Genomic DNA, 14,257 nt, shown 5'->3' with positions numbered 1-14,257 from the left:
GTGCTCTTTTCTGAATGACAGTTTATACATTCACTTAGTAATATTCACATCTCAATCAGCATGTCAGGATTTTCTGCCTTTCATCAATGAAAGCCCGATTTTTATTCCTTTTTAGCCATTTTAGCAGCAGGGCTCTGGTTGGCAAAGTTGGTTGGTCCACCGCTTTGGTCCAGACTGAAATATTTCAGCAGCTATTGGAGGGATTAACATGAAATTTTGCACAGACATTCATGGTTCCCAGAGGGTGAATCCTCATAAATTTTCCATGAACTTAGCTCATGGTTTTCAGTCAAATGCCTCGACAACCATTGGATGGATTGTCATGAAATTTGGCACCTTGTGTCCCCACCATGTTGATTTATAATCATTCTTGGTCCATGGTTAATGAGATATACCTGCCAAAGCATGCTAACAGTTAGCTAAGATAGTGAATGTGGTAAACATTTATATGCTTGGCATCGAAGTATTAGCATTGTAATTATTAGCATGTTAGCTTGCTGACATTAATAACCTAATGTCTTTAGAACAGCCTCACAGAGCTGCTATTTTAACTGTAAACTGTTGTTTCAGTATGAATTCATCTTAAGCATGGTTAGTTTGAGGCTCACCGTCACTACCTTCAAGATATTATACATAAGATGCATTTTTCAACATCATTCCGATTTGGAGGCCTCAAAAGTACAAGTGTTAATGTGAGGCAGGTCAGTCAGGATCAAATAACCTGAACCTTCACTGTGTATTGTGTAAAACTGCGTCCATTTGGTGCTGGAGCTTATCAATAACTCCCTCTCAGGAATCGGATGAATAATGGATCAAAGACAAATGTTACTTAAGATTCACATCCATCTGAGGGATTAGATCAGCGGGCTCGGGACTTCAAACAGCAGAAACAAATCGAGGGCTGACATGTTCTGAGGTTGGTTATTGATTATGGCTGGCTGCAGTTCTGGGCCTCATGGGTGACTCTCTGGCTGCTCCCACATGATTGCTGCAGCAGACTCTCCGGTCTGCAGTTCCAGGGAAAAGTGACGCTTCGGGGCAGAGGTTGGCAGCTAGCGCGCTGTTGATCTCCCGCACTCAGCTTTTCCCTCAGCAGCGTTTAGCTGTTTATTTTTCTTATTTTCATAAACTGAATCCATTTTGGTGATTAGGCCAAGAGATGATTCAACACATCACAAGCAGGACCTTTGCTGCTTTAAGTGCCCTGTGTTTCAGACGTGGAGCTTGGCTCGGCCCTGACGACTCCCATCATACCTTGCTTTCCTCCTGCCTAATGCACTTCAGGGGAAACAACAGCATAGATCATTCTCTTGTCGATATAGTCATTAAATATATCAAAGCATGCATGATTGATTGGTTGTAATCATATGTTAATGCTGCGGTTCAAATTTGGCCGCTCGTCTTTATCTTATACACGAGTTAACATGAGGTCAGCGCTCCTTGGCTTGTTGTTCCAAGCAGTTTCTTTTAATAGCAGTGATAAATAACCTTAAGTGGAAATTTTTAAGTGGTTTTGATATCTGGGAAATGAGAGGAAAGCCAGTTACAGTGATTTTAATGTGTATATATTCCCTTCAATACATGATTTTTTGTTTAAATTTAGTGGTGAGAGTTTAATGCTAAATGCTTTAAAGAATCAGGACTATCGAAAACATAAGTTTTGTTTTAAATCAGAGTGGGAAGATTAACATGTCACGATAGACATGAGTAAGCATTGAACGCATCTGCTATGCTAATGGAGAGCGTTAATGAAAATTGGCTTTAGAAATGAGCAAAAAAATATATTCAGACTCTTTGACATGATTTCTTTCCTTTATTTTAATATTAAGCACAAGTAAATGTTATGTGAGTCAACACATAGTTCTTAGAATAAAGCGGCGCTTTAAATTTTGATGACTCATTAATAACGCAAACAAGAAATGAGTGGGGTAACATGATGAATGCAGGTATTTATCATCCTATAAAAAAAACTACAGACATTTGTAAGCCTGTATTTAGGCACAGCAGTGCTTTGAGCTAAATGCTAACTCCAGCATGCTAACAATGAGGATGAAACATGCTCATGTTTAGCAGGTACAATGTTCACCTTCTTACTTTATCATGTTAATTATTCCACTTAAAACCACAAATGTGAACCTGGGATTCATCTTCTGGGAACCATGAAAAGCTGCACTTAACTTTACCGCGATCCATAGTGATCAATAATCAATCAATACAATGTTAAGACATTTCTGTAAAAGCCAAAAAAAATGTCATTGCCTAATGGTGTGATTTTGGTGATCCAAAATCAGTTTAATTCATTATCTGGGAACCATGAATGTGTACAAAGATGTCAATCCACCCCACAGTTGTTGAGATGTTTCAGTCAAATACATTATATAATAATATTTCAGAAATGTTCATAAACATAACATCATAACCTCTCATTTTTCTTTGCCTACTTGCTTCCTGTCTTCAAAAGCAGGTTCGGAGGTCAGACTAAGGTTGCATAGCAGGAGCCTCGCAGCTAAAACTGTTTCTTTCTCGCTCAAGGACACTTCAGTGGCAGTCACAGCTCAGCATGGCATCCACTGACACCTAACACCACAGTGATCCACATCAACTTATATGTCCCCGATATGTTGAGAAGACTTGGAAACTCCCAAACGGATCTGAGCACTTTGAGGTTGACGTTTGAGTCACAATACATGTCTGTTTACTCAGCATCCAACTGGATTAAATGTCATCAGAGAAGATGTTTTAGCCACAATGTTCTTAATTATTCCAAGAATGAAAACATTTTGGTAAAAAATAATTTTCCCTGCCTGCAAGGAGCAATCTGTCAGGCCTGTTTTGTGGTAATGGGGATTAGATTGACGTGGATGTGCAGCTGTGTGCAGGCTGGTTTCAAACCAGTAGGCGTCGCTGTTTCTCTCTTATGAACAGCTGGACAGCAGACCTGAGGAGATGCAGAGATCAGTGAAAGTCTCATGACATTTATAAAGTCTCCCGAGAAGTGGTCCTGCTTATTTAATGTTTACTGACTTAAAGATGCAGACTAGGTACTAAAATATGAGAATATATATTTGTGAAGTCAAACAAAAGCTGTGGGTTTGGGACACGTTATCTTTTAATACTTGTGGTATTAGCATCCATCTCCGCGTCCCGCCTCTTGCTTCCAATTATCGCAGGGGGCTGGACCGGTTGCCAGAGGAAAGCCTCTGATTGGCTGAGTCAGGTGCCAATCACTGGCTCCTCCTGCAGCCTCCTGTTGGCGAATGCAATCCACACCAGAAGTCAGAAAGTCAAATTTCACCAAGGGGAAGGGTAAATTATCCGGCTATGCTGAGTGCTCCTATCAAGCTTCACAGGAAAGAAGTGAAATTAGACCTTCTTATATTTTCAACGCTTCTCTTTAATGTGGTTTTGTAGTAAAAACAAGGAGTTTAATTGGACTTGAAGACTTGTTGGCTCCTTTCTCCGGCATTTTTACGCGCTGTGCCAGCGCAGCTGCTTGCGCACCTGAGTCCGTTGCTCAGTTTGTGCAGCGTCAACATGACTTTAATGCGTCTGAGCAAGTAAACTATCATGCTGACACTACCTATCGGTGACATGCCTGCCGTGGTGAACCTTGGTAAGTGCGCAATCTTCCACTGTGGAATAACCGCCGGCGTCCAGGTGTCATCAGGGAGAGCTGATGTGGCCGTTTGGAGGAGCGCACCAGTTTGATGTCAGCTGGGATTTGACAGAGTGCAGGAGTTTGGGATGCAAGAGAAACCTTAGAGAGACAGTCATCAGCTTCTTGTACCTGGATTCAACACGGGCTGGCCGGAGCCATGGCCTCTGAGGTGGTGTGCGGGCTGGTCTTCAGGTTACTGCTGCCGCTGTGTCTGGCAGCCGGTGAGTTTTTTCTTTAATCCCCACTTTTACGCATCCTAATTGGCCTATACTGCAGTGTGCGCCAGGTTGGGTTGGTGATTGTTCAATTAATAGCTTATCTAATAGTTTGATTGATATCATCCTGTAAATTAGTTCATTGCTTAAATGTAAAGTGAGGAAGGCTGCAGCTTATATTAAACACAGACACACCCACAGTTTTTATTATTTTTTTTTACTTTTTACACTCTTTAAAATCTGTGACATTAATTCAAAATCTGAGGTACAAGCTTGAAGTGTGTGAGTAATATGAGCAGAAATCTAATTTATGATTGTGTCAATGTAATAGATTTTTATGCTCTTTTGTGATTGACCTCATGATGCTGGAGGTCACAGTTCTTTCCTCATCACTGCTGAGCTCTGCGCTCTAAAACTGGGCCCAAACTAAAGCGATAGCCTGCACAGAGAAAGTACAAACCAGAACGGTGGAGCACCGGCACTCTTCACCTGGCTGTCACCTTTTACTGGATTTAGTAAAGGCCGACAACAGAGCATCCTGTCACTGCAGAGAGGGGAGTCAGTTCACTCTTTTTATATCTCACTTTGTGTGTCTAGAAATGTTACGAAACAGACAAATAATGAGAGCATGTGTTCCTCTTTTCAATGTTTGAAATGCTAAATAATCCAATCACAAACCAGTTTTCTGTTTTAATTTATTCCATCAGAATAAAAAAACTATTCCTTACACCGTTAGGTTGACTGATTGACTGCGGTTAAACTGTATTACGTATGTTATTATATCATTAGAAATTAATTTCTGTGGTTTCTATTGTGGTTTCTGACTTTTGCTTATTGCTTCTTAATGAATCATCAGTATTATTGATTGTTAAGCTGCTGACTGGACATTCAGTACATGTCCGTTGTGTCAGTACAGCTAATTAACATTTATATTGCCTAGACAGTGTGTTAGAGGTGCACGTCTTGTGTTGTTGCACATTCCTCTGAGTTTCAGTCAGTGGTGAAGTTTTTTGGTTTGTTTACAGCATTTATAACTTTGTTAAGGAAAGTGCTCCACACAGACGGAGTTATTGTGGCTGTGTGAATGTTTGATTCACTCTTTTGCTATGCAGATTTAGAAGATGACTCATAGTCAAACTTGGCAGCTTATTTGGGCTTTGGAGCGACTTTTAGCAGCTTCGAACACACTGGAAAAGTCTCATCGTTGGAGCTGAGATATGACTAGTTTCACACACTGAAATGCTGATTTAGGGTTTGTGGAGCTCGAGGCATGATCGCACCTTGGATGCATTGCAGACTCTATTAAGTGCAGTTTACTTTGTGTTTTAATTCTGTGGTAGGCCACAAGTGAAAATGATTAGCGTCTGACTACTACTGTGGTTCCACTGTGGTGTCTGTGTAAGACTTATGGGGCAGAGGTACTTTTAAAGCTAACAGCATGCTTTCTATAGATAAGACCCACTCAGTACCACCATAATGCATCACTTGACGGTCCGACGCCCCCTTTATTTCCAAAAGCAATTGTGAGGCCATGCATTGTCTCCATTAATTCGTGGAAAGTCGTTTTAACAGTATGAATTAATAATGCGGTTGTGAGGGAGAGAAGAATTGCCTTCCCTTTTATCGTAAACATACCTTTAATATTTTATGTTTTTTCAAAGTGCAAATGAGCACTTGTCATTCACTGCAGCTGTACACAGTAACCGACAGGATGAAGGAAATGTAAAGTGGAAAGAGGAAGTGTACAGAACCAGACGGCATTAGGGATGAGAGAAGGTATTTCTGTCATCAGCTCCACCTGATCGGCAGAGTACTTTTCTTGGTTATTTCTGTTTGCCGGTCAAAGATCTCATCTTAATTAAAAACTGAATGGCTTTGGTGTAAATCAATAACCATCAACCCACTGTGGGATGCAATCAGTGTAAAGTAGATTTTTTTCCCCCTGTATTATTTCTAGCAAATGTGGAAGATTGTTTTAGCTTTCATTTCTTTTTTCTCCTTCGTTTTCCATATCTTTAGATTTTTGTTGTATTTTTTGGCAAAATGGAGCAAGAAAATGCATTTTTTTCGACCTCTGTGGGCTGAATGAACAGAGGAAAACACACTGCAGTGCAGCACATGTTATCTGACTCCCAACACCTACATTACCCTTTTTGTATGTGTTCAGTCGTGTAATATGTGTCGCACCCCGTCGCTTTTCTCGTGTCCTCCTGAAAGACTTGTCTGCTGACGTTACATACTCTGTGTTTCCTGTTGGCCATCTGACAGCACCTCTATTGAAAAGCACAGAACTGCTGGGCCCATGTGTACACAGTCACACACACACTTGCACACAGCTACAGTTTCGCTGATCAAACAGGCTGCTGTTTATGTGTTTACTGGCAGAGTTTGGCGTGTGCACATGGTTATGAGCATGCACTTGCGACAAATGTCTGATCTGATATCAAACCTGCGGTGTGAATGTACAGACGGTGCAGCAGAATAAAGCACAACGCTGAAACAAACAGAGGTGACATGCAGATGCTTAGCGGCTGGGAACATCACCGGCATGAGGCAGACACAGTTTGGCACCATGATGGTCCAGAGGAGAGGTGGCTGTGTAAAAACAATGCTTCTAAGAAATGCTTCAAAGAAAACAAGCTTTTTTAACTAGAATTTTGTTGTTTAACATTAAAATAATCAGAAAAATGCTGTCAAATGTCTTCCTGCCTTTCAACTGATTATGTTGAGCTGAGTGGGGCACACAATATCACAAATATACAAATTTTAGATGAAAAAGAATCAGAAAATGCTTCATTGCCTCAGTCAGTGAAGCTGACATGGCGATATCAAGCAAAAACAAACAGCAATGTTAGATTCAGGGTAGAAGAAGAGCGATGCTACATGAAGAGGAGAGCTGTGGAGAATTCAGCTGTGAGTAAATGTCTGATAAAGAAAGGCTGTTTTCAAGTTTGAGGTTACTGTGACACAAAAGTATGTAGCGCTAACCCATAAAACTAAAATCTAAAACTAAAACGAACACCTGAATCTAGCTTTATTCAAACTAACCATACTCTCTTTGTTTTTGGCTATGTTTGGTAGCTAGGTAACAAGCTAGCAGGCTAAAGTATCATGGCTACTGACGTCAAATATACTTAGCTAATGTTAACTTCTGAAATGTTTCTCGTACAAACGAAAAATTTAATTAATAAACAATAAAACACTCACTTGCTAATTTCAATGCAATTTAATTGTCAAAACAACCTAATTTGTTCTGGTATGACTAGCTAACATTATACTAGCTAATGTTAGCTAGCGAAGTTTTCAGTTGACTCTTCTCCACTTGTGCTTTTGTAATAGTGCTACTATTACTGTGGCTGTAGTATTTTTTATCTATCCACAAAGTCATTTGTGGTCACAATGGATGGCCGCTGTTAAGCAAAGATTACATAGCTTTGTTAAACTACTAAGTGGCTATGAGCTAGCAGCTATGCAGACTCGTGTTTGTTAGCTAATAGATAGCTAGTCAGTAGTTAGCTAGCCAGTAAGCCAGTGATGGTTAGCTAGCTAACAATCAGAGATTTTATCTTAAAATTGTATTAAAAAAACTTAGAGCTGCAATGTTTACTTCATTTATTGATTACTCAAGATAGGAGCTAGAATTGCTTAGCAACAATTTTTATAATTGATTATTCACTTAAGTAATTTCCCAAGCAAAAATGACCAAAATTAACAGTTTCCACCCCATCAAATATAAATATTTTCATGTTCTCTTACTTTTCTATGATTAGAAACTGCCCTTTTTTGGGTTTGGACTATTAATAGGATGAAATAAGTCATCTGAAGACATCAACTTGAACTCTGGGATCTTTCACAATTTGTTGATATTTTATAGTCCAAACGATTAGTCAAGCAAATAATCGATATAAGTAAGTAATGAAAATAGTCCTTAGCTGCAGTCATGAATGAAATAAGATGCTCCGATAAGATGTGTTTTTGACCTAAAAGGCTTCTTCAGCCACTTAGTTTCAAGTTTAATGCTTCAATGAAAACACCTCTGCACAGGGTGGCATACACTTCATGTGGTATGCTCTTTATTATTTTCTTCAGAGGGATTTAAATTCCTTTGTTATCTCCCGGTGCTCGGTCTGGCCAGGCACCGCACCACCTTATCTTCTTTCATGACATTTATGTTTTTGGGCTTAAACTCCTGAAGTCAGTTGGCCTTGATTTCACATTTAAGACTGGTTTGCTTCTCCTATGTTTGGGCTTTGTGTGGCTGTAATAGTAGCTTGTCCTGGGAGAGACAAAAGCCTGATTCAATGGGGATTTTTGCAGTAATCTGAAGTCTGAAAACAACGGCAGTTTATTTTCATTCCCTGTGTAAAAATCCTCAGATGGTGAGTCATACAATGAAGGCAAATGGTCAGGAAGACTGCGGTCAAGTGTCTGCAAGCTAGCAGTGGGAGCAGAGCCATGCAGATACAGATAGATTATCTGTATCTCTTCACAGTGTAGATGCACAATGACTTCTTTAGATTTGTAATTCTGAGCAGATGCATAATGGGGACAGCAGGCTCCAGACTGTCGACTTGGGCAAAATAGGCGGGTTTAGATCTTATTTAATGCCACACAAAGATAAAATGTAGTGGGTAGGAGAGAAATTGTGCAGAAATGGTGTAGAATGTGAGAACAAAAATTAAAGATGAAGATTGAAGATGTCAGTCATTCCTGTGTCATTCACCTCTGAGGCCTAATCTGAACCCAGTTGTTTAAAAATTTGAGAAGGAAACAAAAATAATGATAAGCTGCTTTTTTTATGTTGATCTTTTGGTATGTGGACTGTCTGCCATATCAAGCATTTGTGCATATTTGAAATTTAGTCACATAGATAATCTACAGATGTTGGTGGTTTTCTCAAAGATTACAGAGCCCCCATAACATTTATGAACTTTTGTTAGTTTTCATTGGTCTGTATCTGAGCGCAGAGAAAACAAGAAGGTTCACTTACTGTAGGGCTCCAGCTAGGGAAAAGCCAGAGCCAAGTCAAATGTCAATGAATAGGTCCATTGAGTGTGCAAAGATAAATAAAAGCACCATTTTCAGCAGTTAAGTGTAATTTTTCAGTAGTTCAAGACCAGTAGCTGCCCAGACGGGCCGATCTCAGTGACTGAGACAGTAACTCACGCAGCTGACCAGGTTATAAACTGTGTGCTTGTTGATTTAACCGCAAAGAGAAATTTGGGAGGTCAGACTGTGTGTCCACATTTTGTACAAGGTTACAGTATGCTTCCTCCTGACCTAGAAATGTTCAAAGAAACGTAAGGTGGGAATAAATTGTGTGCACACTCAAGGAAAACCTGAAAAACTGTGACATATGTAAATGTTAGGTGAAATAGTGTTTGAGCTGATTTCACGGTTATAAAAAGCACGCACACACACACACACACACACACACAAAAGCGTAGGCCTCAGTGCTGAAATGGCTAAGTGTTTGCCACAGTGTGGTTCATTTGGGATGCGTTAATTGATGTTCAGTCAGCAGGTGATGTGAGCGTTTAACTGGTAAAAGCCCTGATCAGGGCAGATGGTCAGTCTCACTCAGGGAAATGAGGAGCGTTAAGGATCAATATATCAATGAATGGTTTTTGGAAGTCATGTTTGCACTTAAGCATTTTAACTTTCATCATGAGCTCAAAAGACTTCCTTCACGTGCCTCGAACGAGTGTGTTTATGTGTGTGTGTGTGTGTGTGTGTGGAGTGTGCGGGAAAGGGTGAGTGTGTGGTTACATAATCCACTGTCATATCTGGCACATCCTAAATACTGAAACAATGCGTTAATCTCAGACTTGACTGAATCAGAAATAGAGTAGGGCAACAGCTAATGATTATTTTCATTATCGATTAATCTGATCATTTTTTTCTTAGTTAATAGGTTAATTGTTCTGTCTGTAAAATGCCAGAAATCAGTCATTTGGCAAATACTCACATTTGAGAAGCTTGAACGAGAGACTCTTAATTAATAATCAAAATAGTTGCCCATTGATTATTTGGTTAATCAAATAATTGTAGCTAGGAGTTTTCAATCACTAAAGAACTGAGGAAACTGTTTCAGTGTCTTTATTTTACCTTCTCAAAAATCAGCATTGTTTCATTTGATTTTCCTTTATATCTTTAACATTGACATTTAATTTAAGAAATGAGGGAAATTACAATGAAAATACGACATTGGAATGAATGAAAATATGGCATTATTTTAAACGCGAAACCAAACACTGAATCGTGACATGTCACACTCTTCACGCTGCATGTGGCTGTGATTCATTTAAAGTTTTGGCCAAAAAAAATCTGGTTTCCTGTTTTCAAGACTCAGAGGTACATCGTGCATTTTAGGGGCATCTGGAGTATGACGCTGCAGGGATTTTGTTTTGCGTAGTTTTATCATGAAAATGATCCAGGTTCAATCATGCTCTCGGTCCATGACATGCCATGGGATTCATGCAAAATGAAATGTGATATAAGGCTGTACTCTGTGAGGCACCGTACAGCGCAGAGAGGCAGAGCTGATCTGTGGCTGCTCAGCAGCTAATCGTTTCTCTTAACGCCCAAGGACTATCGGATGATTATTGTTCTTCAGAACAAACATCAGTCCCTTGAATGACTGAATTAAGCCCAGGCTCTGTTTGTGATGCAGGCCAGATGAACAGATAATGAGGCTTGTGAGTGTAAAGTTTGGTTACAGGAATGTTCTGGCTTTTTATTACTACGAGCAGCTTTTCTACACCAGGAACATTTTAATGAGTTTCACCACATGTTTCCCTCGAATCTGTGTGCAGTTTATCTCGGTGACGACTCCTGACCAGGCAGCTTGTTACCGCTGCCAGCCTCTGCACTTTATTTACTCTTAAACATTATGAAATGCACTCAAAGCAGTAAAGATACTCATGAATGAGTGGTGTTTAAATGGAGTTTTGTTGTTGTTTATTATGATCAAAAGGTGGATTTGCTGTTCAATTCGTATTTGTGTCTTTGTCTCTGCAGCTTGCCTGTTCAGGTACAATGCCCTGTCCTTCGTCTACCTCATCTATCTCCTGCTTATTCCACTCTTCGCAGAGCCCACGAGCACAACAATGAAGGGTAAGATCTATTGCGTAACTCTCTATCAACTTCAGCAGTGTTCGATGGCTTTGGCTTTGAGAATCTTGACTGTTTCCCAAAAGGGTCCAGTTTGAATTGCAATATTGTTCTCCGTAATGTAAACCAGCCCTTCTCCTGGGGACTTGAATTTCCTTGAGATGTGGATGGATTTGGCACATAGTTCAGTCCATGAAAGGTAATATCGGTTAGTGCTGGCACGGGTCCATCTGTAATAATAAAAATGATCCAGGGCCGGCCAGATCCGAGATTGAGAGACGTGATCCATCAGGGCCAGATCTGATTTCCACTTCATGAAAATTAGCATTTTAGGCTCAGATCTGTTTGATTTACACAGATAGTGTTCAAATAAAAGGTTAAAAAAAACCTTAAAACTGAAGAGGACTGGACACACAAGCTGTACAGCTGAGAAAAGAAACCTGAAAGAGTCAAAGAAATGTCGTTCAGAGAAAGAAGAAGAAAATTGGGATGGGGGCTGTTTTTGATCATGGCTAACCACTTCAGTTATCGGAGGGGGGTATAAAAGTTGCTCCTAAGGCTCCACTGAGTGTTTAGATGGGTTTCATTTCGTCATTCCATGATATGCACGCATTTGACAAGTGTTATTACGTAATTCAGCCGATGTGAAGATTAAGGTATTTAATCTCGCTGAAAGCCCCCCCTAAGGATAGAGAAGTAGCTTCCACATCAACAGCTACGCAGCAGCCACTCACGCTCCAGAGGAATATAAATCACAGTAGAGGTTTATGAGAAGTGACTGAGGTGACTGTTCTGCTTACGGGCGATGAATGTGGGATTGCGGTCGCCAACTTCAGCCATGCCTTTACATAATGTGGGTTTCTGTCGGAGACCACATGCAGTGTTTAATAATACATACACCCATATTGGTGGAGGGAACAACATCCAGGCTGAGCGCTGTCTCTGCTCGTCTCCAGCTGAAATAACAATCAGGAAGTAAAGGAGGGAGAGGAGAAAGTGGACCACTTACACCCTCATCAATAGTTAAAGAGAGAAGTCTTCTCGTGAAGCTCTGTGTTCATGTGTGTGATAGCTGTTGACCTCAAACGTGGCTCAACACATGGCAGCTAAAGCAGAATTTAGATGGGTTTTTTTTTTAGGAATATGAAAGCTTTCCTGTTTTGAACATGAAGTGGCGATATAGCCAAAATGCCTTGTTCCCCTAATTGAGATTATGTGGCAGTGCCCAAATATATGATAGACACCTAAACACCAACAAGAAGCTTCAAAAATAATGTTTTCTCTCAGTTATAAGGCTGTATTTTTCACATAACAATTTAATGACTTGCAGAGTAGTTTAGTTTTAAATACAGTATTTACGCCAAGTAATTTTCCCATTCGAGGCCAATTTCACCATGAAAAAGTTTTATATCACCTCTCAGATTTAGATCATATTAACTTAAGGAGAGCAAACAATACATGTACACTTTTACAGCATATCGCAAACCATGATGCCCAGCAGGGATGATATGAAAAAAGGCAGAAAATATGAGAACGACAGTAGAAAAAAAAAAAATCATCTTCAAGAAGGCACCTGCTTCACATAACCTTTGGTTTGTCTGGCAGCAGGCTCAGCGAGGCACTGGAGACGCAGCAACAAAATTAACTTTAACATCGATAAACAGTTTACAGTAAACAAAACCTCCTCCCATTATTCACCAAGCTTACATTCTGACATTTAAACAAAATGTGATACTGGCCCCTCAGGCAGCTCTGTTGTCATGACAGTGGTTACAGACTGATTCCTATCCAGGCCTTTATGTCTTCTGGTACCTTTGGAGATTTTGGTGTGGCCAATAGTAAAATTACATAATAAATTATGTTAAAAAAACACAAAAGTTTTAGCACTCTTCAGAACAGCTACCGTTATGTTATTTACATGTCTCGTCCCATATTTTTGTTTTTGTTTAGTGGTTTATGTCTCATATTATAAGTGTTGCACTTTGAATAACAAACATAAGAGACTCTCATTTGTCTCAGCAGCTGCTCACGGCCGATCTCTTGGGGTTGTCATCATTGTTTTTGGTGGATGCTAACTCACTGAAGTTTGTGTTAGGAGTTCAGAATTCATAAATAAATGCATTCATCATCAAAACTTTGCAGGTCATCTTTCAGATGCAAGCGTGGTGCCTCCTGAGCAGCAGATTGGGGTTTTCCTCAACGAGGAGGTTCCCGGAAAAGCTTTGTGAATGAAAAATAATTCACAGTTTTTAGTCATATTTGACCTACATTATATGTTTATTTTTTGACAGTAGAAATAAAAAAAATAAATAAAAAACCTTTCAAATGTCAGAATATTTAAAGCACGTGAGTAAATGGTGATCTGATGGTAACACAGCAGAGCAACCTCTTACACTCCCTAAAACTTAAACCCGTCTATTCTTTTTATCTGTCTTTTTATCCCAGGAAGTCCTGCTTGTCAACTGTTGACATGATGCATTTTTTACCAGCTTATGTTTGCGTAACCTTTAACCAGACATAACAGTGATCATGTACAGAAGCCAGAACACAAAAGAGCGAAATATCACACATGTAAATCGCCACAGGCACGGATAGTATGAGATATTCTTCTTGTGTAACACCTGCCACAGTAAACATAACCCATCTGTCTGCCTCACCTGTCTCATCAGCGAGGGGAACTGCAGGCTGAAAGAGCCACAGAATGAGGAAGTCTCAGTGAGCGGGGTCTTTGTAGCAGGATTATTTGTGACTGATTATGAAATGATTGGATTCGATAATAATTGCAGGATATTTTAGGTAAATATTTGTCTGATTTTTGAAGGATAAAGTATTTAGATTGGGCGCTGTGTGATTTTATAAAATTTTAAGCTTATGCATTACTGAAATGAATTCGTACTGTAATTGATCAACTGTCCATTTAATTTTTGTATATATTTGGCATTAAAACCATTACACTTACTCCACTTTGGAAATATCTGAATCAATCATGTTGTGATTATCATGTTGAGCAAATAATCATAATCTGTATAGATGCAACTTGACAGGCATCTCCTCCCTAAGTATGGAAACCTCCTGAAGACATCTTGAATAATCACCGACAGTACAAGCGTAAAAAAACAACATCAGCTCGTGCAGAAAAGACATATTTTTTAAATAGTTTTAGAGGGAATTAGATGAGGGATTGAGCTAACTTCACTGCTTTCTTTTGATGGTCTGTTTCATTTTGTCTGTTGAATGTTAAAGAACATGCGAGAGTTAAATTGATAAAGTT

The 14,257-nt window shown here is 39.6% G+C and overlaps 1 protein-coding gene across 1 annotated transcript in view; it reads left to right on the top strand.

Moving 5' to 3' along the window:
• Positions 1-3,815: 3,815 nt before the first annotated feature.
• LOC121614594 (piezo-type mechanosensitive ion channel component 2) overlaps positions 3,816-14,257 on the top strand; it is an 83,115-nt gene continuing 72,673 nt past the window's right edge. Inside the window, exons 1-2 of the mRNA XM_041948553.1 lie at positions 3,816-3,879; positions 10,894-10,989. Of these exons, the coding sequence (XP_041804487.1) occupies positions 3,816-3,879; positions 10,894-10,989 (160 nt within the window). The remainder of the gene's footprint in view (positions 3,880-10,893; positions 10,990-14,257) is intronic.

Source organism: Chelmon rostratus, chromosome 12, assembly GCF_017976325.1.
Source record: "Chelmon rostratus isolate fCheRos1 chromosome 12, fCheRos1.pri, whole genome shotgun sequence".
NCBI lineage: Eukaryota > Metazoa > Chordata > Actinopteri > Chaetodontiformes > Chaetodontidae > Chelmon > Chelmon rostratus.
This window is presented reverse-complemented; position numbering and strand designations above follow the sequence as displayed.